The sequence below is a fragment of the Vigna umbellata genome, chromosome 2 (genome assembly GCF_029865625.1).
Source record: "Vigna umbellata cultivar VRB3 chromosome 2, Vumbellata_1.0, whole genome shotgun sequence".
Lineage (NCBI taxonomy): Eukaryota > Viridiplantae > Streptophyta > Magnoliopsida > Fabales > Fabaceae > Vigna > Vigna umbellata.
In genome coordinates this window covers 44,761,429-44,786,414 of record NC_142166.1, presented here as the reverse complement: position 1 = coordinate 44,786,414, position 24,986 = coordinate 44,761,429, and the positions used below count along the sequence as shown (strand labels likewise).

Here is a 24,986-nt window from a genome sequence, read left to right as displayed (position 1 = left end):
TTCATTCCACAGACGAGGATTCAAATTTATAAAAGAAGTAAATCTGAATTATTTTTTCAATATTACCTAATATACAATTTGAGAAGGAATCAAATTTGTAATGAGAATAATTTGGAGAGTTTTTCTTATCTTAACAATTTTTTCTCTTTTAATGCAATACTGATACATGAATTACCTTTGAAATCGTCGATTGAAAGAAAATAAAATACTATAGTGAAAAAAAAAAAAATATATATATATATATATATATATATATATATATATATATATATATATATATATAATTACTAGTTAGTATGTGTTTGATAATTAATTTATAATATTTTCAAAAATTTAAAGAATTTTAAAGGAATTTCTCTATATATATTCTTTTAAAGAGAGAAAAATTAAAGTTGACTCTTTCACTTGCTAAAATAAACTTCTATATAAGTTAATAATAAAAATTTAGAGAAATTATATATAAAAACAAACTTTTACATATTAATTCATATATAAATTAATTTTAACTTATTGATAAATTAGTCTTAAATTTTTTTCTCGTACTTTACAAATATATCCTCAATTATTTTATTGTACTTTACATAATGCTTAAAAATCACAGACAAAAATTAGGCATTTCCCCCCTAACCTTGTCTCACCATAAAGATGGAGGTCTCATGTCATATGGTTAAGCAAAAGTTAAATCATTGTACTTAGTTAAGATGACATCTAATCCCTAAAAGTTGTTAGGTTAGGTCTTCAATCCATCCTTAACCTCATGGATTTATACCTTAGCCTGAAACCTTACTGTTTGAGTTCACTTGGTCAGAGATTTGAATAAACATCAATAAAGAACATTTTGGCGTTTAGTGACTTCATTCTCTGTACTCATATTTAACTCGAAATTTTTTAATTGAATTTATGGAACAGATCTCATAATTTGGATTCTTTCAAACAGTGATGGACTCACTATAAGTTAAACTGGAAGTTGAGGGAGAAAAACAATGTGTATGTATTACTACATTCAGAAAATAAAAAACACCTATATAATTTAAGTTAGCTCAGCATGTCTAAACCTTCTACACTGTAGTCACTTCTTACTTCATATAACAATCACGTAGATAATTGTTATTTTAGTTGTTATTAATTATCAATTATGATATACAAATTAAGATTATAGAATGATAAATACGTTAAGTTTAAACCCAAAACGACAAGCCATGTATCATTGAGTAGACATCTTTCCATGTCTCGAACAGTATATTTTGTTTGCACTTGTTTTGGTTCTGTTACCTTGTTTTACATATAGTTTCAGTTAAATTTATAATTCCTGCAGTTTAGATAGGATTCCGATTTTGGTCAGCAGTCTTTATACATACTAATCTGTTAATTAACCTTGGTTCGACCATGTTCACAGTAAAGGCAAGTCATGATCAAGTTCCTGGTGTTAAGCAGCACCCTAAGACTCACTCTCAGAAACTCTCCATCTTGGCCACGTGGTGGTCGTGGCTTGAGTGATGGAGATTGAGTAAGAAATTATAGACTAATCAGAATCCTGAATCTTCTCAAAAACTTTGCAAATTATCACTCTTAAGTCAGATCACAGATTGAATACCTAGGTTTTGAATAAAATGTGTCCTCTGTTAATCAACCACATTAGTATAGTGAACTCAAAAGTCAAAACAATAATGTGTATACTATTCGTTTCAAAAACATAAAAATTATGAGTTCACTGTTGCTGTTCACCTCTCAACACAACCACAGGAATCCTGGAACAGAAGCCAAATGCATTCACCAACTCAAAGATCTTATCTGGGGTGACCTTTGTCGACCTTAGGCCATGCCTTAACGTGGCCCAGATGTCTGATTTAAGGTTCTGTGATAGTTTTTCTTATTTGATGAGAAAGAAAAAAAAAAGTCATGTGTGGCAGCGGTTCGGTTCCGAGAGCTCTTGTTTGTACTTGTGCACTGTCCAGAGGAAAAAGTTTTATGCGTTACCACCAAAAGAACTATGTAATAAATAAATAAATAAATAAATAATCATGTCATGGGTCCAAGTCCAAACAAGTTAACAGGTACACCACAAAAGGTAACAGCTCATTTTGGAGGTACAATATCATCGTCTGGTACTGGATAATTGGAAAAATATGGAAACCCACGTATAAAACAATAACACCATGGACGGATTATCTTCGTGGTTAGCAAAGCATAAAATGTAGAGAGGCCCTAGCAGTGGCAGAAGCTATAAAGGTAAGTTATTTATCAGCTTGGGCGTAGATAGATAGATAGAGTGACTTTGAGGGTTATTTCACTTTACCAATAATACAATTGTGGTGCTGTAAATTGCAAGGATTTGTTACGTGTCTAATCCGAGTGATAGGAAAATGGGCCTTTAACATGTTTGACAAAGCGATGTCACTTTGAAGTGTGGGGTTGGTCCATTTATTAGAGTTAAATCACTGTTGACGAACTGCACGTGGCAAGATGGAAACACCTATAACGCACCACCAGTGCACAGGGACGCACACGGAACAAAACAGTCCATAGGACAATATCAGTACAATGAAATTTAGTTTTCTTTCTTATTATCTTTTCAAACCATAGCCTAGGTATCACTGCTTAGTATTTTCACTACTTATGAGAAAAAAAAGTACCACAAGATTACCGTCTCTGGTGTCTGAAATGTGAGTGATGATGAGATGGAGACAATTACAGACCATGAATTGGACAACGTCACCCAAGGAATACTGGCAGGGCCCATCAATTTAAGAGGGACTAATCGCAGAGTAATAATAAACCGAAAAGAAGTAGGAATAATAAGGGGAAGAAATAATTGCATCTTCTTCTACGAGGAGAGGCAAATAAATATATTGTAAATGAAGGGGAAGAAATATTGAAAGAAGGGTCCAAAAACCTAAATCATTGCCGGCCCTGACTATATAGTTTTAAAAGCACTCACATGCAATGGTTGGAACCCCATATCTGTGGTGATATTCATGGGAGTTATACAGATACCCAATTACATCTACAAATACACCAATCCCTCTAATCAGCTAATGATTAAACTGTTAATCGTCAACCAAACTTGAATTAATGAATCGTAAACGGAACAACTGATTCATCGGCTTCAAGTTGAGAGTTGGAGGTACATCAAGAATGGAGAAAGTTGTCCGTACAATGAAAATTGTTGTTTTGACATCTCCCTTGGCCGGGACACCATATGCTTTCTGCACTGTTTTTGGCTTTAGAAATGATATGGAGAGAGAAATATAAATATTGAATGCTTGACAAAATATAAAAATACGGTATGAACTGACATTGAACAAGTTGTTCAAATAATAAAAAAAACTGGTCGTATCGGATACCTACGTCTACATGCAAAGACAAAGCAACAAAATTTAACCCATCCCAAAAGAAGAGTGAAAATCAGCAGGGATACTCATCATAGAAATACCCCAACTAGATTGAGAAAATAAAAAGTACACAAGTGGTGGTGGAGCCTGGCAGCTCTCGTGTCAACCTTATTAAATTTGACTAACCAAACCTGTTGCACCCAGCAGTGCTTTTTACAGTGGAAAATACAAAATAGCAAATTATTGGCGATAGCGAGTTTAGGGAAAAGATGATAAAGAACAACAGAAGAGCCTTGATATGCATTGCATTGATGAAACTTTCTAAGAAAAAGATAAGGGTAGATGAACAGCGAGAGTGAAAAAAAAAAGAAAAAACAGAAGGTGGTTAAAAAAGGTAAGCATGAGTAAATACAAAGACAATAGATATATAAAAGGAAGGAGCAAAGTTAACAGGAGGTTGCGTGGCAATGGCGAGTGAAGAAGGTATTAGCATTAACTATGCGATTGCAGGGTGAGTGTCGCGTTTTTCTCTCATGTGGGTCCATTCTTTTCTCCTCTATGAACCTTTATAAGTGTTATATGAGTCACTGAGAAGAAGTGACAAAGAAAACAAAAGAGGAAAAAGTCGTAGCTAATGAATTTCACTTGCATGCCAAATGAGAATAGTCTCCTCTTCCACCTCCTTCTCCTCCAAAAATAAGCAACTGAACTCCATCATCGCCGTAGAAAGAACCACATCCACATAGTGATAATTTAGTTCTCTTTAACAATAAAGAATGAGAGTTTCAGCCGAGAAGACGATGTCGTTGGAGACCGAGGCGGGGCGAGAGAGCAAGAAGATAAAGCGCATTCGCGACTCGAGCAAGCACCCAGTGTACCGTGGCGTGCGGATGCGGAACTGGGGGAAGTGGGTGTCGGAAATCCGCGAGCCGCGGAAGAAGTCGCGGATATGGCTAGGCACATTCCCGACGCCGGAGATGGCGGCGAGAGCGCACGACGTGGCCGCCCTCAGCATCAAGGGCTCCGCCGCCATTCTGAACTTCCCCCACCTGGCGAACTCCCTCCCACGCCCGGCCTCCCTGGCTGCGCGCGACGTCCAGGCAGCGGCGGCGAAGGCGGCCCACATGGAGCCATCCTCCCTCTCGTCCTTGGTGTCGGCAATGGACCTATCCTCTGCCTCAGACGAGTTGACTCAGATAGTTGAACTCCCGTCCCTGGAAAGCACCGATGATGGGTGCGTGGAGTTGGAAAAGGAGTTCGTTTTCGTGGACTCGGTGGACACGTGGATGTATCAGCCACCACCCTTTGATTTTGACGCGGAACGAGACATTGCCTTGGAGGGTCTGGTGTGGAATTACTAGGTTCTTCTTCTCTGTCTCCTGGTGTTGTAAAAATATTCAAAATCATCTCCTTTCTATGTTTTGGTTGGTTGGTGTGTGTTGTCTTAGCGGTGAGAGCAGCACTTGTGGTTTTTCTTTCAGGGGCTGTTATTCTTCATCGTCTGTGTGTCTTTCCTTAACTCCTCTCATTTTAATTGTAAATGGCTAGAACAAATAAAGTAAGAGGACAACATTAATTTGTGTTTCTATCCGGCGTCTGGTTTGGTTTACTCTTGTTAAGATTGCGCAATCCATTGAATTGTTAGTGATATACGATACGCGATGCGAGTGTTTCGGTGGAATGAGGCGTACGGAAATAGATAGAAAGGGGAAATGGGAATATTGACCACGAAGACGACGACGATGATTATGTTATTTGGCCACACGTTTTACTTTGTGTATCTTTCTTTGCTTGTTTCGATGATCTTGGTTTGGGTGGTGGTTGGCAGAGATTTTTGCCTTTAATACTAAAGGATGTGAGTGTGCAGCTTGGTTTGGTTTTGCTATGCCAAATTAGAGAGGGTGGTGGGTGTGACCCATAAAGATTTGTGATTACCCTTGGGTAGATGGAAGAGTGTGATTGGCGCAAGAGATGGATGTGACAGTGACAAATTCATTTTCGTGTTCATTAAAAAGGACACCCACTCTTTGTAATCTACACACTAACTATTTCCTTCTGAACTAGAAGGGGTTTTTTGCTAACTCATTTATATAATTTTTGAGCATTCAATGGGATAGAAGATAGTAACAAAATCAAATGAAATAGGTTAAGAGAAGATTCCCCGGGAATTGCGTAACTGAAACAGAAAATGGTACAAAAATAAGATAGTTTTGTTGAAAGGGTGTTGTCGAATGCAATGTGTAGTGAGTATCAAGAAGATTCAGAAATCTATTATGTTTAGACTTAACATGCCTTTGAGACCACAGACAGCACGTCCAAAATGTCTATGGTTTGAAAGGAAAGATTTTGCTGTTAAAAGGTTTCGACGACTGTAATGATTAACCATTTCTCTTAACCAAATAGAAAGTCAGAACACCAACGTCACTTCTTTTTTCACCACCAAATTATATATAGTTCGCTGCTTTCAGAAAAATCTTTATACATATGGTTTTTTATTTTTTAAATAAATTATGCATGACTTTTCTTTCACCATCATAACTAGAACTGCTACATTCTTCAGTCCGTCCCTCTAAATATGTACTCATAATTATGCACATTAAATTAAAGTTCGTTTGCATGTTCGAGGATTGCAACTTTTTAGAATTCAAATATGAGAAAAAGAAAAAAAAAAACAATTGTGTTTTAAAGTTTTGTATGCAAGGATATGTGATTCGATTTTGATGGTTTTTTTAAATGGGAGATTAATTTAAGAAACACAATAAATGAGATAATAATTAAATTTATAATTTTAAATTCAAAATCTTAATACAATGAGTTTGTGAGTTATATTTATTGTATGTTATTTAATTTTTCTAATTTTCATGGAACCTGTTATAGTTATGACATATCGCCTTAGAATGCAGACAACTTGTAACTCATTGAAAGAAATCTTCTTAAACATACTTTTGGTATACATAAATTATAAACCATAAATCTTGATTATCAATTAAATGGTTATCACTCATATCTATCAAACTCACTTAAATTCAAGTTTTCACGACATAATTATCACAATGGTGGCCGAGTTTTATAAAAATATTATAATCATATACTTCAATCCCTATGATACTATGAATCAAATCATATAATAAAAGTAACTACATAATATTTAAAACATATTCATTACATTACTAAAATCAATTAGCACCATATATAACATATTCATCTAATTAATTGAGCAAGTACATATAATTAGCACCATATATATATTACTAATAATATTCATTATGTGCTTTGCAAATAATTAAAATTTTATTAAATAATTTTGAAATAAAGTATTTTGTTTTTATTTGTAGATAAGTGAAAATCTCAAAAGATCAAAGAAGATTTTCAAGATTATATAATTTAATTGCAATTCGTTAAAGTATATTTTCTATATTGCTGATAACATCAATAAAACTTGAAATCAACCAAATAATGGATTGACATCACTCTCAATCCAACCACATAAAGGATTGAAATCACTCTCAACCCAAAATTTTAAGGCAATAGATTAATGTATATGGTGCTTCACTTTCTCATTTTTATCCAATTTAGGACTTAGACTCGCACTTGAATTCTCAATATCAAGAACTAAAAATGTATCTTTTTGGGGATAAGAAACTAACCCTAAAGGAGAGACACCAAAGACACATTATGAAGACTACATACACTCGTCATCTTCATTACATTCATCATCTTTTCCATTTATAGTGCTCAGAGTAGCTAGGATTAACTAAATCTCTTATTTATTCAAATTTGATATAATATGTCATCATTCTTTGTGGATTATGTTTGTCATATATTTTTTTTCCAATACTCTTGTGTTATGTTTTCGTTCTTAATTGTATGATTATTGATGACTTATTTGATGGTATCTAATTATTGGAAAATAATTTAGAACCTTAATTATGATAGAACAATTAATAAATTTTGCCTATAGACATATAGTGTTGTATCAATTAATTAGTTTAAACATCTTAATTCATTTAATTCATTGCAAACTTTTAATGAAAACATTTAAGGAATTAGAGTTTTTATTACTAATGTTTAGACTTGATTTTTAGGAAATCGTGTTTGTTAGCATGCAGTATAAATGTTAAAATAAGAATTGGAAGGATATTTGTTTAGTATTTTGAGGTTGAATGAAACATGAAATTTTATTTTCACATTGGAGACATGAAATTCAACCACAGTGAAATATTTACCCCACCGTTAATTTCATAAATTTTAGTTTTTTAGAATATATAATTATTTTATTAAAATTTATTATTTCAAAGTGTTTAATCTAAAAAAAAACGTGAGTCTACTAAAAAAATATACTTATTATTTGCACCATTTGATATACTTGATAATATCTTAATAATAATAAAGTATTGTTGATTACTTAAAGAGTTTAATTTTATAGTTTTTTAAGTGAAATACTATTATATTTTTTGTTAGCACAAAAAGTATAATTAAATATAAAATTTGAGAATTGGTAAAATTAATTGAGTGATTGAGCATGACTAAATCAATTAATTTAGTAAACAAGTAATTTTTTTAAATATAATTTAATAAAAACATGATTTATTACTAAAACAATATACTTGAAGAACAAACAGATAAGGTGGATGGTTCCTATCGGATAGAAAAAAATAAAGGTTTAATATCTCTTTTGGTCCTCGAGAGGGGACAAATGTTCAATTGAGTCCTACCTTTTTTTAGAAGTTCAATGTGGTCCCAAATTTTGTAAAAAGTGTGCAATCAAGTCCTTTTTGAAAACGGCGTTGATTTTTTAACGAGCAACTGACAGGGTGGACTGAAGTTAGCTATGTGGCTGTGAGAGGGTAATACGTGGTTTTCCTAATTCGAAAAATCCTAAATTTGAAAATTAGGAACCTAATTAAAATTAGAATTAAGAGGGAAAACTCCCAATCTGAAAGGATTATGAAACCTAAATTGGAAATCCTAATTTCTTTCTACCCTCTTCTTCTTATGTCTAATTCGTCACGCTCATGTGAGGGAAAGATATAGTTTTCCCTTCTCTTCTTCTCCTTCGGCGCTGCTCTGCAACCATATGGCAGCTTCCTTTCTCTCACGTTGGGACAACTCGCGACAGCTTTGGGGTGGTCCGCGGCGGCGGAGCTTGTGAGCGACACAGCGGCAGAGGCGGGACCCTTGGGGTTTCGATGGTGGTTCGCGCGGTGGGTCTCGAGCGACAGGTTTGCGGAGATCAACGAAACTTCGCCGAGGTTGGCTGCTGGATCTCTGGGTTTTGGTTTTTGTTTTTGGTTCTGGTTTTCTGCAGGTGGAGGGCTGGCCTCGCGGTATGGTTCGACTTCTTCGACCTGGTTCGTCGGCGGCGAAGGACGGAGCTTCTGGTTTATTCCTTCAGCGGCGGTCTTTGGTCTTGGAATGAGGGGAACTCAAGCAAAAAAAAATTCAAGTATACTATGTTTGCTAACAATAGATTCATCTCTGTATGTTTGCATATGGAATTCGGCTAGCAGATTCTATTCCTTCTAAATAACATGATTCCTGAATGTCGTGATCATTTTGGGTGACAAGAACAAGATGAATGCCACGTATCACCCTCACACAACCACGTATCACCCTCACATAGCCACGTATCACCCTCACCCAGCCACGTAGCTAACTTCAGTCCACCCTGTCAACTGCTCCGTTAAAAAATAAACGCCATTTCCAAAAAGGACTTGATTGCACACTTTTTACAAAATTTGGGACCACGTTGAACTTCTAAAAAAAGGTAAGACCCAATTGAACATTTGCCCCCTTTCGAGGGACCAAAAGAGGTATTAAACAAAAAATAAAATATTAAAATATTTTAAAATTATATACCCAACCTTTTATATATATATATATATATATATATCTTGTTAAGTTATAATAAAATTCGGGGTTCTATGGATCAAACGTTGACACAACAGGATCATTCTCTCAAATTTCACAAAACTTAAAAACGAACTTGCGTGCGTGAATTTCTTAAGAAGGGAAAAAAAAGAGAGCACACATCCACTCTTTTTTAATCTCATTTCTACTCTCTCTTTTTTCCTGTAGTTTTACTATTTTTGAGTTTTTAATTTCAACAACTCAAAACCCATTTTTACCACTCATAAAATAAAACTGCACTTACAAATAATAGAAAATTCTAAGCCGTTGCAAATGTTGAAGTTCATTACTTACTAATTGTGCTAATTCAGATGGTACAATAATAAACATGGCAAGTTCAAACAGAAAATATGTATCTTTTTATTAACTAGTTTATAGGTTTTTTAAAGAGGAAAAAAAATTCTGTAACGTAAAATTAGTTTATATATATACATTAATTTATAAAAGTTCTCTTGTATCAAATCTTAAAATGATATGCTTTTAATTTATATAAATTAGTTGAAATTTACATAAAAAATTGTGATATTTATTTCCTTCTAATCTTCTTATAAGTGTTAAAGGAAACACTTTAAAAATAAATCCAACATTATTATCATTTTGTTTAGTAAATAAAAAATAAATAAATTGAATGGAAATACAATTAAAGAATAAAAATAAGTAAAAAAATACAATAAAACTTAAAGAATAATTAGATAAAGATATATGAACATAATAACTGAAAGTAAGAAAGTAGATGGCACAACTTTAAAACAAAACATCTCTAATCCTTTTTCATTAAATAACTACGTTAATTTCATTTTCTCTCATCGTTGATTTTTTCTTCGAAAACTAAACACACTATAAGCAGTCTATTGTCAAAAGTTGAGTCTTAAACGTAAGAAAGAATAACTTTATTAGCCATACTGATTATAATAAAATTATATATAAGACTAAAACCTAAAACTGTAAGAATTACAAATGAAACATTTGAATATGGGGGAAATCAGAATTAAACTAATCTTACGGGTAAACTTAAATAGTATAGCTAAAATATTTTAAAATGATAAATTGAGTAAATGCAAATTTAATTGCCTCTTAATAAGAAAATGCATTTCATATTAATTTTGTCTGTGATTCTTATGAAAGGAGAAATAAAAAATAGAGTTTAAGTGCATAATAATTAGGAGAAAAAGATAAAAATAATATTATAAATATTTGTGTTAATATGAGGAGTAGGGTAAGAGTGGTAGATGCATGCAATATGTGGACTTCATATAGGCATCGTCGTTATCGGACACTATTACTTAATATTTGTGGTTAAAAGATAACAAGCCAAGGCAGTGCTTTAGTTTTTGAGTGACAATGAATATGGTGGGAACCATCATCTCTACAAATGGAAACAAAAATCACAGCTCATTGTGATAAAGATCGGTCATTTTTAGGAAAAATTATTTACCATCTATCTATTTGACTAGTTTTTTTCTTGTTTTCTCAACTACATTCTTTTTATTTATCACATATATAAAATTATTCACAAACTTTCATAAGTTTTCTTTTCAAAAACTCTTTATTTTCACCTTTTCATCCTTTAAATCCATCTATTCATCGTCTTTCAATTCATCTTTATATCTTATAGGTAAGATATAAATTTATGTATACGTTGAGTAAACGTCAAACGTAAATTTACATTTTGAATTATAAGAGTTATACGTAAAACCCTTATTTATGTCTGTCCTTTACAGTCTAGCATAATTTGTTTAAAAAACACTTTCACTTTTCCTTTCTATCAGTACCGATAATGTTACTTTATTAAGGCTTACATTGATGATAAAAAAATAATGTTTTTTGTCATTCTCATGCTTGGTTCATTGAAAAATATATTTTTCTCTAATTATTTTTGTATTAAGATTAATTTTCTATTCTCCTATGCATTAATGTTAACCCAAAGAGAATCTTTATATTAAAGATAGTTGATATTGTAAAAAAAAAAAGTGTAAATTCTAAACTTTTAAAATGTAAATTCTAAATTAGGAAGACACTTTTTGCTTGTCTATTAAACACTAACATCATCATACTTTGCAATAAAAATAACAAAATCCCTTGATCGACTAATGGATGCTCAAGCATGGTATGCAAGGCTATAAATAGGAGGCTTAATAATATATATATATATATATATATATATATATATATATATATATATATATATATTATCTTTTATCTCCTTCCATTTGTAAAAGTAGTATTTAGGATTGTTCGTGACTACCAAGGAAATCAGAGCAATCAACAGACAACTTGAGAAGTAACTTTGTTATTATACAATAATAATTTTATCTGTGTATATGTTACCACGTGTTAGAGTTTTGGAATTGAATGGTTTTACTTTTCTCGGTTATAAATGAGTATAAGATGTTCTTATCTTTTGTTTGATATTGGTGATTTAATATATTCTTGATGAATGTATAATTAATTGTTGATATACTATAAAGAGAAATTTGGGAGGTGATCTATAATTTGTTTTGTATATAATAATTTCAATATTTTAAGTTCTTAAAAATAAATCTCATCATATTCATTGTTAAGTTCTTAAAGCTTGAATTGTGAAATAGTCTATAGAATATTTTTTTAGAATCTTAAGAAAATTTGTGAAAAGTTGTTAAAATTACTTAATATGTTAATTATATAGGAAAAATATTTTTTTAGTTCATTATATAAATCTTGATATACTAATTTCTTAAAATACAATTATTAATATGGAAATTTTTGCTAATTAATATATAAAGTAGTATTTAGTAATATTCATTGACAAATTATAAAGTAATATTAAAATTAACTTGCAAAAATGTTTAATATGTGTTTTAAATAAAATCATGAATAATTAAGATTAAAATATTTATAATTTCATTTATTTATATTGTTTAATTTATTTAAGTTATTACATCATTGCTTCATATATTTTTTTACAATAAAAAAAATATATCAAACCTTAACTAGAAATATTGAATTCGAAAAAATTCGTCAATAGTTCTATTTTGAATATGATATAGTTTTATTTACTCTCTGTTTGAAAACTACAACAAAATCTTAATATACTTATCAAATAAAAGTACTATTAATATCAAAATATCCTAACTAATTTTTTGTCCTTATAGTAACAAGCATGACTATCTCTAGTTTGATCTATTGTTTACTAGTATTCTTTTATCGATCAGCATCACATTTTATCAAATAGAATATAAAACATACCGAATGAATTGGAATACAAACAAAAAAAACTTTACTCATTGACAAATTTAATATAAATATAGATAATATAATTATAAATCTGGTAGGAGAAATTAATGATAAACAGTTATATAAAAAAGTATTTAATGAAAAAAAGAATATGATATGAAGAATGCAGTGAGATGAGTGTAAGAAGTTGGGTGTGGTGCATATGTTACATTTTATGCAGTTTGGTGTTTGTTTATTTAATCCAGGTGGTTAGTTATTAATATTAATTGTCAGGTATGCCAACCATCATTGTTTTCCACCTTTATTATATTAAACATTATGAACAACACCATACTTATTTCTTTTCTTTCTTTAATCAAAAGCCTAAAAAATTTATTGACCAAATTGCTATCAATGAATCAATAATAATATATGTTTATACTATAAAGGGCAATAATTTCAGTCGCCCTACCTATGCTATCATGTGCTTTCCCTTCTTTCTTTAACTGCCTATTTAAATTAATTCTCAGCTATACGTACCAATAATAATAAACATTATGAACAAATCATGTACATTTCTTTTATTGTCTTCATTGCCCAGAGAAATTAATAAGGAATCATAACACTATCATCCATAATCAATGAATCGATCAATTGCTACACCATTATTGTCTTTTCATCCACCACCCCTTTACACTCTTCCGTATATACGCTTTACGTACGTTATACGTAACGTACACTGTCCTTCGTAATCATACCCCATATACACACTGGGTTCTGTTTGTTTCTGTGTCTTTCATCGGCCATTTAAAGGATTTTTACGGTTTAGTTGTTCACATCACAGCTTTTAAATTATAGTTAAGGAAAGAAAACATCCTTTAGATTATTTTATTTCTTTCTCAAAACTATGAGATTTAAAAAAAAGAAATTAAATAAAATACAAACCATGTGACTCAAAGTGTAAATAGTTTTATAACGTTAAATACTAATATTTTTATTGATAAAAATTTAACATGTTTTTTTGTTAATCTATTTATAGTGCAACCTTTTACAATAATCATAAAAGATTACACACATAAATACTTATTTGTGTAGCTGGCTTTGTTTTATCTGTCTGCCCGTTAACAGATGTTTATATATTATAAGATTTTAATGTTTTGTACTTTGTCTGGTTAAAAATATTATTCAACTTTGTACGGGATAAGGTTTCAGAAAAAAGAAGCCACAATTCTATAAGTTTTTAATTGTTCAATTTAAATTATTTCAAAATAATATACCTTCTTTATACATTTGTTTTTTTTAATTGTTTTATTAATAGGGTGGAATCACAATTATTAGAAATTGCAACAAAAATAAAAATAAAAGTAGAACAAATAGTGTATAATTAAAAAAAAGAGAGTCTCAAAGGGTATAGATGAATTTTAACTTACTATTAACATAATTAAAATCACAACTTATATTTATGACCTTGAAATTAAAATTAATTATTGTAATTATATAAAGGGTGGAAGTTATGTCTAAATTTTATTATGACATAATTTAAGCATGACACTTTGTGAATCTTGTATTTTAATTTGGAAAATAGAAGGTTTTTTTTCTTTTTTGGCCAATAAATCTTGCAGTTTAATTTGGAAAACACACACACACACATATATATATATATATATATATATATATATATATATATATATTGCTAACGCGTGTATGCCTGTTTTTCAGTTGGTATATTTTTTAGCAATGTGTACCGGGTTTTAATAGACAAAAATATCCTTATATATCATAGATTTTAAGTTTTAAGGTTAAGGGTATTTTAATAATTTTCATTCTCAAAACTAAAAAAAAAAAAAACCCCAAACCCTTACTCACCTCTCTCATTCCTCCCAACCCTTTCTCTTTCATCTTTCTCACTCCAATCTTTTCTCTGTCATGCCTACTGTAGCCCAATTGAAAAAATCAAAAACAGTTGTCGTTAAACAATCTTACAAAAAAATGATTTTATAATGAGTTTTCATCTTACAATTTTTGTCTTATCTAATTTTATCCAATTTTAACAAGCATAAAGGAATTGATAATTGACTTGGAAAAAATCAGAAATACTCGCTGTTAACCAATTTCTTACAAAAAATGATTTTATAATAAGTTTTTATTTTATAATTTTTGTCTTATCTAATTTTTCAGAAACATAATGACATCAAAGGAATTGGTAATTGGCTTGGAAAAAATCAGAAACACTCGTTGTTAAACAATTTCTTACAAAAAATGACTTTATAATGAGTTTCCATTTTATAATTTTTGTCGTATATAATTTTATCTAATTTTCACAAGCATAATGACATCCAAAAGAATTGGTAATTGGTTTGGAGGGTTTTTTTAGAGATGATGATTCAACATATGCAGATGATGAAATTAGAGAGGTTAGTGAAGATGATGAAATTGAAGAGATCTTGAATGAACCTTTGCCTGAAGGTGAATATGTCAATGACTCAATTCTTTACAAAGGCAAATTGTTTAAAGGCAAGTGTTTCTGATTTTTTCAATTGGAGTTACAGTAGGGATGACAGAGAAAAGGTTAGAGTGAGAGTGATGAAAGAGAAAGGATTGAGAGGAATGAGAGAAGTGGGTAAGGGGTTGGGTTGGGGGTTTCTTTTTTTTTTTAAGTTTTGAGAATGAAAATTATTAAAATACCCTTAACCTTAAAACTTAGAATCCATGATATATAAGGGTATTTTTGTCTACTAAAATCCGGTACACATTGCTAAAATATACCAACTGAAAAACAGGCGTACATTCGTTAGCAAACCCCATATATATATATATATATATATATATATATATATATATATATATATATATATATATATATATATATATATATATATATATATATATATATATGTTATTACATCTTGGTAATCCTGAACCTTTTCTCTAAAAAATACTATTATCGATATATTTTAAAACATACCGGATTAATTATGACGTGAGACCTAATTTTTAATTTGCAACATTTGAATTGGGACATTAATATTCCTAAATTTCTTTAACAAATCATTATTATCATATTTGAAAAGTATACAGGTAAGATGTATTATAAATCACATGCTTTAACTAGGAGACTTTTAAATTGTGATAGATAGGTGATGTCAACTTTAGTTAAAACCCACCAACACACAAATAAGTTTTTAAAATAGAATTGCGTATTTCTTTTCTTTAGTTTCTCAGTCTACTATATACAATACATAAAAGTGAGAATCAGCTTGGCAAATTGATTTTAACAATTTCCGTAATTCAAATATATTTCACGTTCCTATAAATTTATTTAAATAGAATCTTGCATAAATTAAAAGTATTCGTTAAAAACAATTCTTGTGTAAAAGAAGTATTTCAGACCAATAAATAAGAATGAATTATTCACAATAATCAATAATAAAAACAAAATTAAAAAAAGGTTTTAGTTAAAGTATAAATAACATGTTATTAAACTTTTTTTTGTATAATCCTTAAAGAAAAATTAGGCACAAAGATCTTAAATATGAGATAACATAAAAGAATTAACAAAAAGTAAACCAAGAACTTATACTATAAACACATTAACGGAGATGATCTTATATTGAAACTTAATTGAAACTTGAGACTCGAAGGAGTGGCTAACCCTAGTGGATACATACTTCATCTTTGATGATTGGTTTCAAGTTTTGGTTACTCTCTTAGATTTTTCTTTTCTTGTAACATGTTAACACATGCATAAAACCCTTTTCCTCTCTTCTTTTTCTTCTTCAAAACACCATATTTTAAGCTTTGCCATGAAGAATTAATTTGTTTGTCAATAGATTTAACAGAGAGAAAATATCATTGACAATTTCTTCTGTGAGAAATTTTTACATTTTACCCATCCCGTGGCAGAAAATTTTTCTGGCAAAGTTGTACCTGTGACAAGTAGTATCAGTCTTTCAGAATTGGTTCGCTGAGCTTCCAACCGCGGTGCAGAGAGGTCAAAATATATCACAATCAGTGTCTGCCACATATTAGTCATTCAATTTTATCATTGAATATATAAAGGTCTTGTATACGGTCCCCCAACATTAATAAATTTATTGAAGGGGTACCCTACCCCCTTTCATATATACTATTATTTAAACATATATCTTGATTTTCCTTATGCATGTTGTTCTTCGTTTACGTTCACCGGTCAACATTTTTCACTTGTTGTCTCGACAAACTTGCACAAGCACACACTAAACCATGTCAGAAACAATACTATATATTATATAAGGGCTTAAGAAAGAAGAGGCAGAAGCTCAATAATTGAAAGCGAAATCGCTTTGTGAGATGAGCCATTCCATTTTTGTTTGCTTTGTGGACATCACTGTTCCTTCAACAGGAATGGTTGTTCCTCCTATTCACGTTGACATATCTGCTACATGCATGACCGACCAACGACAAACAAAACATGAATAATGATGTTATACGTAACGTAGTCTATGATCATTGAACGTATGTTCCAGAGTGCAACACTTGTGTTCTTCTTCTTCTGCCTTCCATCTAATTGCACGCTGTCTACCAATATCCTCAAATAGACACCCATTCCCCCCATCACATACGCAAAATTACAAAATTCAGTTTTTGAATGTTATTATAATTAACAAACTAAACCTGGTTGTCCCAGTGATTAAGAAAGTTTGCTTTTAGAAGATGCATAAAGCATTTGATTATTTCATTTTCCTGTTCTCCTTCCTTGTCTTCTTTTCTGTCCCCCACTTCATAACTTGGATAACCAGGTTCACGTCAATTCCCAATTTAAACTTGTACGGTCTGAATAACTATTTTCCATTAATACAGATCCTGAATATTCAGCACAACAATCCCCCCCTTTCAGCAATGCAGCAGAAAAAGGAGATATCGAGATGGATTTAAATCTGCAGAATCTCAATTAATTTGAAATGACAAACAAAAAAAATAAACTTCATGATGATCATGCTAAGAGCACTTGGTAGTGGTTTTGAAAAAAATATTGAAAGAAATCATTACAATGATCAAGCTTTTAGATTGCGACAGGATGAGGGATCCTATTGTTTAAGAACTGGTGGATCTTTGTCCTTATTATAAATATCAATTACTGTGAACACGATGACGTATTCACTGCATTATACCTGCGTAATTTTTATAACCACGACTTTAACCCTTTAATTAATCAGAGATAATCTTGTAGGGTCATCCTTATTTTATCTGTGACATTAAGTCATTGGTGAAGATATTTCTTCAATTTTATTTTCTTCTTAGTTTTTTGTTTTATTGTACTCTTTATACAAATTGAAATATTAAAACTTCATAAATGTTTTTTAATCTATTTCATTTGTTTATGATAGTAAACTTAATTATAATAATATTTCTGATAATAATAAAAACTTATTAATTAATTAATATATCAAAAATAAAATCATACCCATAAGTAAAATTCTAATCAAACTAATGTTATGTTTATTGATGCAAATTTAGTTAATTCTAAAAATAGTTGTCTGCAACATGATTTTTACAAAATGAAATTTTCTTTCCAAAATTTATATTTTTTAAATTAATTATTTTGATAGACCTATATATATATATATATATATATATATATATATATATATATATATATATCCGGTCTAATATATCACGCAATACGTCCAATAAGAATTTATTACTAAAATTTACCAATTTTATTGTATTATTTAAATAACCATTAAATTTTTTTTAATGATATGTCTTTAATAATTATATTTTCTATTTAAAAATGACTTAAAATTAGGAAAGACATATAAAAAATCATACTTGTTCTTTTACATGTTCTCTTACTTATTATACTTACTTGAGCATTAAAAAGTATTTTTCTGGTAGATATTTCTCACTTTTCAACCTTTAGCAGTATATATTAAGATTCTTCAATCCAATCACATTTCTTCCTCCTATCTGAAAGCCATGTTCCAAATTTCGATAACAATGAGATTGATAATAGAACCATTGAACCCCAAACCCTCCATTGAAGATGACCAGTCATTCCTCTTGGATCTTGACTAGGGACTTATGTTCTTACCACGTCCAATAGTCTTATATCACTTAGGAGTTGAGACCTAAGGTAGTTTAGATATTTCTTCCTCCTTTCACCCTCTAAGATGCCTTTTAAACACAAAACCGTGACGAATTTTCAAGTTCTAAAACAAACAATACTTCAGATGAGGGTGAATGACTTTAACGATGTCACTCAACGAACTTGGGTCAATCAAACCTCATCTGAGAGCATACCTCAGATGTATTTCAACCTGATGTAAAGAGGGCCTTCTTGCATGGTAATCTTCAAGAAAAGGTGTATATGTTCAACAACCATTAGGCTTCATCCAAAAAGACCGAGAAACTCAAGTTTACTGATTCCATAAAGCTTTATATGGACTTAAACAGGCCCCACAAGCTTGGTATAACAAAAATTAAACCTACTTTACCAAAGAAAAGTTTAGTCGATGTTCTAGCGAACACACCTTGTTCACCAAAAATATTTAAGGTATTATTTTAATACTCTATCTTTATGTTGATGATATACACTTTACTAGAAACAGTAAACATATGTGCGAAGAGTTTAAAAGTTCAATGAAGCTAGAATTTGATATTATTGATCTTAGCAAAATGAAATATTTCCTTGGAACAATAGTCATACAAAGCAAGGTAGAAATTTTTATTTGTAAAAGAAAATATGCACGAGAGATATTGGTTCGGTTCAACATGATAGAAACCAACTTAGTAAGAAATCAAATTGTACCAGGAACAATGCTATATAAAGTTAAGGAAGGGGCCTTAGTAGATGTTACAAAGCTTAAGCCAACAATTGGTAATGTTATGCATCTCATAATCACTCGACCTGATTTGATTTATAAGTTAAGTATAATCAACAGGTACATGGAAAATCCAAAGGAATCACATTAGGTTACAATCAAAAGGATCTTAAGAGATCTTATAGGAACAATTGAGTATGAAATCTTTTATCAACGGGGTGGAAGAATTTGTCTTATTTATATTGAGAGTAATTATGCATGTGACTTAGATGATAGAAGGAGTACTTTTGGTTTAGTTTTTTTAATGGGTATTGAAAATGTCTTTTAGGCCTCAAAGAAACAATTTGTTGTGAGCTTATCTATAACTGAAGCTGAGAACATTAAAGCAGCATTTTTTGCATGTCAATGTATTTTTCTTGGGCAAAATTTTAGAACATCTCGGATCAAAAGAAGAAAGTGCGACAAGATTCTTATGTGATAACAACTATACTATTTAATTGTTCAAGAATATTGTGTTTCATGGAAAGAGTAAACGCATTGCAGTACTATTTTATTTTCTTAGAGATTTGGTTAAAGGCTAAGTTGTTTTTGTCTTAGTTATTATTGCTATGTTAGTGAAAAACAATTTGATGATATAATGACCAGAAACATTGAAACTTGAGCAATTTGAGAATCTATAGTATCACTAGTGCAATGAACGGAAATGGCATCGGTTAGTTTCGTTTATACGCACCGGTTTTACAACCGGTGCATATAGAGACGAGGTAAAAATGATACGTTTAATGCCTCAGTTCTAAACCGGGTCAAAAAGGGATCGATTTTCGCATCGGTTATCTTTTGAATCGAGTCAGTATCTTAGAAAATTAAATAAAAAAAATTTTAGAAAACTGCCGAACCATTTTCTGGGTCTTTTCCTCAATCCTTTAACACAGCAGCCATGTCTTAATGTAGAATTCGAACTCAAGCATTTTCAGTTATAATTCCAAAACACAATCCAACTCCAAAAATCAGAATAAGATACATCACAGAGCAGATAAAACCAAAAATCAGAGTAAGGATACATCAAAGAACAGATAAAACCAGCATAACAAATGGAAAAAAATGAAAGAAAATCCTCATTGACGCTGCCATCCTCGGCCCCCATTTCCCAGCATAATAGTTCAAGATAGCTCCTTCCTTCTCCCCCATTTCCCAGTACAAAGAAGTCACATTTTCAATTGGTAGAACCCAGCCTTCATCCTCATTGACGCTGCCATCCTCGGCCTTCGAAGGAGCCGGACGGTCCCGCAACAACTTCATCCACGGTGGTTGAGGGCTCGGAAGGGGGCTGGACCGGGTGCTAGGCCAGCGGCTCCACCACTGGCACGGGCCGCACCAGGCGATCCACGAACAACACTAGATCTGAGATCGCGTCCGCTGGTGGAGTGAGATCACGTCCGGTTGGGTGGCGATTGGTGGTGGGGTTGGGGTTGCAGGGTGGGAGGCGTGACGGGTTGGGGTTGCGGGGTGGGATGCAGCCATGGCTTTCGGAGGCGTTGAAGGAGATGTGGCGACGGCGGAGCAACGGAGTGGTGGCGACGGAGAGGCGAAGTGGTGGCAAAGCAACGGAGAGAAGAAGAAGAGGAACTGTGAGAAGGAGATTTGAGCGAGAGAGAAGAAAAGGAAGAGTGAGAAGGGTACCGCGAAAGGAGATCTGAGCGGCGGAGCGGCAGAGTGGTGGCTTTGAGATTTGAGCGTGAGCAAGAGAGAAGAAGAAGAAGAGTGAAGGAGATCGCATGAGCGAGAGAGAAGAGGAAGAGTGAAGGAGATCTGAGCGTGAGCGAGAGAGAAGAAGAGGAAGAGTGAGAAGGGTAATATGTATAAGTATACTGCCTCGGTTAATATTTACCTGAGGTAAGAGAGGCATACTGACTCGGTTTCAAGATACCCGGTGCCTAAAGTTTCGAAAAATAATTAAAATTTAAAAACATATACGGGTTATATGCCTCGGTTGGCGCGTAACAGATGTTGAAAATCTTTTTGGCTTCGGTTCTACTGATACCCGATGCATATAAGTTGTCTAAAACTACAAAAATGCCACCGCGCTTTTATACGCTTCGGTTTCAGTAAAACTGAGGCATATAGAACGCGTTAAAAAGCTTATTTTTTACTAGTGTATATTTGAAGTGTAGACATAAGTGAAGTAAGCTAAATACAACCACTGCATATAACATAAGAGAAGAAATGTTAATTAATTTTTAAAGCTTATAATGTTTTAAATAGATCTTATGTTTATTAGGAAGAATTGCTCATTAGTTTGTTGTAAAATTTACTCATTAGTCTAGTAACTGTGAATTATGTTTGATTACCCTTTTATATAAACCTTGTTTTGCTATTCAATAAAATTACATTTTCTTAAATTAATCTCTATAGCACATAATTGATTTATAATAAAATCAATCTATTATAAGATTGTAAAAATGTAGGAAGAATCTAATTTATTTTTAAAAAAATCAATTAAGTTTATAGAGGACTGATTACAAATGAAATGTATAAAAAACAAAGTCTCCATAAATTAAAAGTAATATTTAAATATTATTCTCAGTATGAAATTTTAAACGTAACTTTCAGGCTCATAAAAAAAGCTCATAATTATACGATACTAACAACAAGCTCAAAGATTGAACGTTTCTTTAAGCATCAGTCTATATAACCTATGTCTAATTTTAGAATAATATAAAAGGCATATTGTTATGGTAATTAATCCTAGGGTAATGATAAGTATATTTTATTTTGGTTAATATGAAGATGCTTAATGTGTATGAGTGCAATAAAAAAATATTACTTTGGTAGCGCAATATATCGAAGCAAATCTTGAAAAGTCAAAACAAAAGGGTGAAAGAAACAAAAGAGAATATTTTGGATAAGAATAAGGCACTATTGTTGAAGGTGAAGCAAATTGCAAAGGAAGATTAAGGGGAAATTAGTTACAGAGTCATTATCAAAGAAAATGGTTCATCATCATGATGCTTTGCATTTCTTAAATCTCTTTTCATCAAGTTTTGATCATGTATACATCAATCGATGTTATATTTCAATTCTCACTTTCTTTCCCTTAACACACATCCTTCTTTCATTATAGTCCATACACTCATCACCCATGGACCCATTTCTTATTATTTTAACTACATTATTCCAACCTATATATACATCACTGCACCTCTAAATTGCACTACCTATGCTCAAAATATCCTAATCAAAACTAAGCTTATTTAGTCTTATTTTCAAACGTAATATTTATTATCTTTCTAATATATTATTCATTTAATTTTTATTTAAATAAAAGGACACTTTTCAATTTCAGATTCAACTTGTTATTAGAAAACCATATTTTTCTTTCAATCATCCATAGGACAGACGCCAGAGGAATAGTCGAAATTGTCGGCTAATCATTGGAGCTGAAAAATGGCTCATATACGGAATAAAGAAAATGAAAAGAGAACAAATCAAAATTTAGGCAATAATTTCTTAAAAAATCATAATTTAGGTTTTCGTGAAACATAAACTTGTTTAGTCCTAAGTTTGAAAAAAATAATAATTTATTTAAGATTTAACTTGTGATATAGAAATAAATACTTGTCATCATTCTCACCTTGATTCGACATCACTTTTACCCTTTTATTTGATAAGCATTTTTGCACTCACCACTCTTAAGTCATTGTTACTGTATAATTACCCTATATATTTGTCACTGTGTGTGTTTTACAGGAACTTAAGAGAAATTTCTGAGTTACTCTCCTCACCGTGAATTTATCCTATTATACTAATGTATCTTTTGATTTGTAGTTCTTTTTCATAATTGGAACGACATTAATCACTAGTGCAGTCAAGAAAAATAACAGAGGTTATTTTCGTTCATAGATAGCGATTCTTAAACCGAAGCATATACAAGCGAGATAAAAAGTCTACCTCTTTTTGCCTCGATTGTGACCCGAGGCAGTATCTCAGACTCTACTGACTCAGTTAGGACTTCAATCGAGACAGTAGAGTGTTTTCCAAAAGCACTGCAATACCGATTATGGTGGCGTATTCCGATAGCGTAGTGGTAGAAGTTCCAGTAGATTTTGATTTTGTGATCCACACCAACAAGCTTCAATATTTCGGCATCACAATTCCACACAGTATGTTATCACTTCATCACATTCTTCTCCAACAAAAGCCCCAAAATCTAAAATTATTATCCAACTTTCTTAGCACCAAGCCTAAAATTTACAAACCAAAAGCAGGACAACGAAGCCTAAATTTTCCAAACCCCAAAATCCTAACCCTAAGAATTCCTAGGTCCGCCGGACAATGAAGCAGCATATTCAGATGTCCCGGAAGGTGATTCCCCACCCTAGCCGCCGACGCTTCTCCAATGGCCTACTGCTGCTGACGTTGGTGATGAGCAAAGAGCGACGCCTACTATTGCGACACCGACATGGCGGCAGGCTGCACGACCAAATCTGGAGCGGTGGCGAAGCTCCAAATTTGTCCGAAATCGGGGCGAGCAGGGAGGGCCCACAGTCCGGACGAGGCAGAGGGGCCCACGGAAACAATGTCGTCCTTGGAAGTGTCATCGTCGGTGCGTATGCGCTTGTCGAGGATGAAGGGCGTGGGAGCAAGGAGTTGCAGCTTGTGGTCGGAGGCCGAGGAAGGCGAGGTGAGAGACGCAAAGTTGGCCAGAAAAATAGGTACTTACATTTCTTCCTCTTCGAAATGAACCCCCGCTTGATCCTGCTTGACTGGCACCAGAAAGAAGATCCCGCTTGATCCTGCTTGAGTTGGTCAGAAAAACACCAGAAAGAATGCGATTGAGGGGTAGAATCAGAGAGAGGAAAGGTTCTGCGTGAAATGGGCGAGGAAGAAGAAAACTAAAGGTTAAATTTGTTAACCCCCTGTAACGATACTACCTCGGTTAGCAGTTAAACAGAGGCCTAAACACGTTTTCACACCGATTCTGGGTGAACCGAAGCAGTAGCTCAGGTTCGAAAAGCTGAAAAGTCTGTTGTGCAAAGGGGTAGGTAGAATTGCAGGTTGTTAGGCATCGGTTGTATGCTTTAACCGAGGTAATAAAGCTTATATGATTCGGTTCCCTTTGAATCGAGACGTATAAGTTCGACTAAACTACAAAAATGTCTTTACGTTTTGATAGGTTTCGATTTTGCCTAAATCAAAGCCTATTGTACGAGTTTAAATAGTTTTTTTTACCGGTGGATATTCCATTTTCACACTCTCGTATTTATCAAAAAATCTACGTAGTATATAATGCTTTACGTACAATTCTTCTATACACAAAAACGAAAATTAGAACATTGAAGAAAACGGAAAATGGTAATTGAAAATTATTTATATTATAAATTTATGTGTTATTATTTCTTATATATATATATATATATATATATATATATATATATATTAAGATTTTTATTAAAGTGTTGTTGTTTGATTAATAATGAGACATTGTTTGAATGACTATTTTCAAATTAATTTTAACAATATACTTTTTAAATCTTTTGAACTATTTCATTGTAGAAATGTTATTTAATATTTGATATCAGCTAGAATTTTCTCGACCAATGTTTACTTTTGATAGATATGAATTAAATTTTTTATTGATGTTTGTAATGTTATTTTGTATTATTGTCATTAATGTTATTTTTTTATTAGTAGTGTATTAGAATCATTTTGTAATGCAAATTATGAAAATTTTTGGTGAACATAGGTAATA

The 24,986-nt window shown here is 31.8% G+C and overlaps 1 protein-coding gene across 1 annotated transcript; it reads left to right on the top strand.

Annotated features, from left to right (window-relative positions):
- The first annotated feature begins 3,689 nt into the window (after nucleotides 1-3,689).
- LOC124846927 (Integrase-type DNA-binding superfamily protein) lies at nucleotides 3,690-4,918 on the top strand. The gene has a single exon (XM_047324301.2). It carries the CDS (start codon nucleotides 4,109-4,111, stop codon nucleotides 4,691-4,693), a length of 585 nt encoding a protein of 194 aa, XP_047180257.1. The 5' UTR covers nucleotides 3,690-4,108; the 3' UTR covers nucleotides 4,694-4,918.
- Nucleotides 4,919-24,986: the final 20,068 nt, after the last annotated feature.